Source organism: Silene latifolia, chromosome 3 (assembly GCF_048544455.1).
Source record: "Silene latifolia isolate original U9 population chromosome 3, ASM4854445v1, whole genome shotgun sequence".
Taxonomy (NCBI): domain Eukaryota; kingdom Viridiplantae; phylum Streptophyta; class Magnoliopsida; order Caryophyllales; family Caryophyllaceae; genus Silene; species Silene latifolia.
In genome coordinates, this window is record NC_133528.1 from 129,586,788 (window position 1) to 129,588,192 (window position 1,405).

A 1,405-nucleotide genomic window follows, 5' to 3' on the forward strand; every position below is an offset into this window, starting at 1 on the left:
AAGAAGAAGTCTACATGGCTCAGCCTGAAGGCTTCGTTATTGATGGCAAAGAGGACAAAGTCTGTATATTAAAGAAATCCATTTATAGGCTTAAGCAAGTTTCTCGGCAATGGTATATTAAGTTCCATAATACCATTACCTCCTTTGGGTTTCAAGAAAACACTGTTGATCAGTGTATCTACCTGAAGATCAGTGGGAGTAAGTTTGCATTTTTGGTCTTATATGTCGATGACATACTTATCGCGAGCAGTGATTTGGGACTACTACGTCAAACTAAAGATTTCCTATCAAGCAACTTGAGATGAAGGATATGGGAGAGGCGTCCTATGTGATCGGGGTGGAAATATCTCGAGACAGATCACAAAGGACATTAGGATTGTCTCAGAAAGCCTATATCATGAAGGTCTTAGAAAGATTTAACATGGTAAAATGTAATCCCAATGATGTTCCTATTCAGAAAGGGGATAAGTTCAGCTTGAGTATGTGTCCTAAGACTGAACTAGAACGAAATTCCATGAAAAACTTTCCTTATGCATCTCTGGTTGGAAGCTTAATGTATGCACAAGTCTGTACAAGACCTGACATAAGTTTAGCAGTGGGTATGTTGGGTCGATATCAGTCCAATCCTGGAATGGGTCATTGGAGCGCGGCTAAGAAAGTTTTAAGGTACTTAAAGGGAACAATGAACAAAATGCTCACTTATAGACATACTGATCAGCTTGAGGTTATTGGATATCGACTCGATTTTGGAGGGTGTGTGGACTCAAGGAAAAGCACTTTTGGTTATGTGTTTGCTTTGGCTGGGGGAGCAATCTCCTGGAAGAGTGCTAAACAAACAATTATCGCCTCATCCACTATGGAAGCTGAATTTGTAGCATGCTTTGAGGCTACTATTCAAGCTTTATGGTTGCGGAACTTTCTTTCAGGGCTTAGCGTTATGAATTCCGTTGCAAGGCCGCTGAAAATTTCTTTGTGATAATGCCGCATGTTTGTCTTCTTTTCGAAAAATGATAGGTACTCTAAAGGAATAAAGCACATGGAAATGAAGTACCTATCAGTTAAGGAGGAAGTTCGGAAAAACACTGTGTCAATTGAGCACATCATGACTAGTGCTAACATAGCAGATCCTTTGACTAAGGGATTACCTCCAAAGACATTTCTGAAGCATGCTACTGATATGGGTCTGGAGGATAATCATTAAGGCTTTTCATTTATGTTGGATCCTGCTAGTATTTTGTAATGATGACACTTATGTTTTGATTAATCAACTTATGTTTTCTTATGATGATGATTTCCGAACAATTTCTGTATCGTATTATTGTTATTGTATACATTGTTGTTGCACGATTAACAGAATCGGTTCTTTTCCTCAAGGACATTATCGGGGATTATGTTTGATCCTTGT

General features: G+C 38.8%; 1 protein-coding gene across 1 annotated transcript; it reads left to right on the forward strand.

The window, feature by feature from the left end:
* The first annotated feature begins 310 nt into the window (after positions 1-310).
* LOC141649678 (secreted RxLR effector protein 161-like) lies at positions 311-1,201 on the forward strand. The gene is made up of 2 exons (XM_074458361.1): positions 311-906; positions 1,015-1,201. The coding sequence occupies exons 1-2, from the start codon at positions 311-313 to the stop codon at positions 1,199-1,201; spliced, it is 783 nt and encodes a 260-aa protein (XP_074314462.1).
* Positions 1,202-1,405: the final 204 nt, after the last annotated feature.

What these genes read in the sequence shown, in the direction of transcription:
- LOC141649678 (XM_074458361.1), top strand. Translation starts at nt 311, where the DNA reads ATGGGAGAGGCGTCCTATGTGATCGGGGTGGAAATATCTCGAGACAGA. An exon ending in GCTACTATTCAAGCTTTATG is followed by an intron (nt 907 to 1,014) that starts GTTGCGGAACTT and finishes GAAAAATGATAG; the next exon opens with GTACTCTAAAGGAATAAAGC.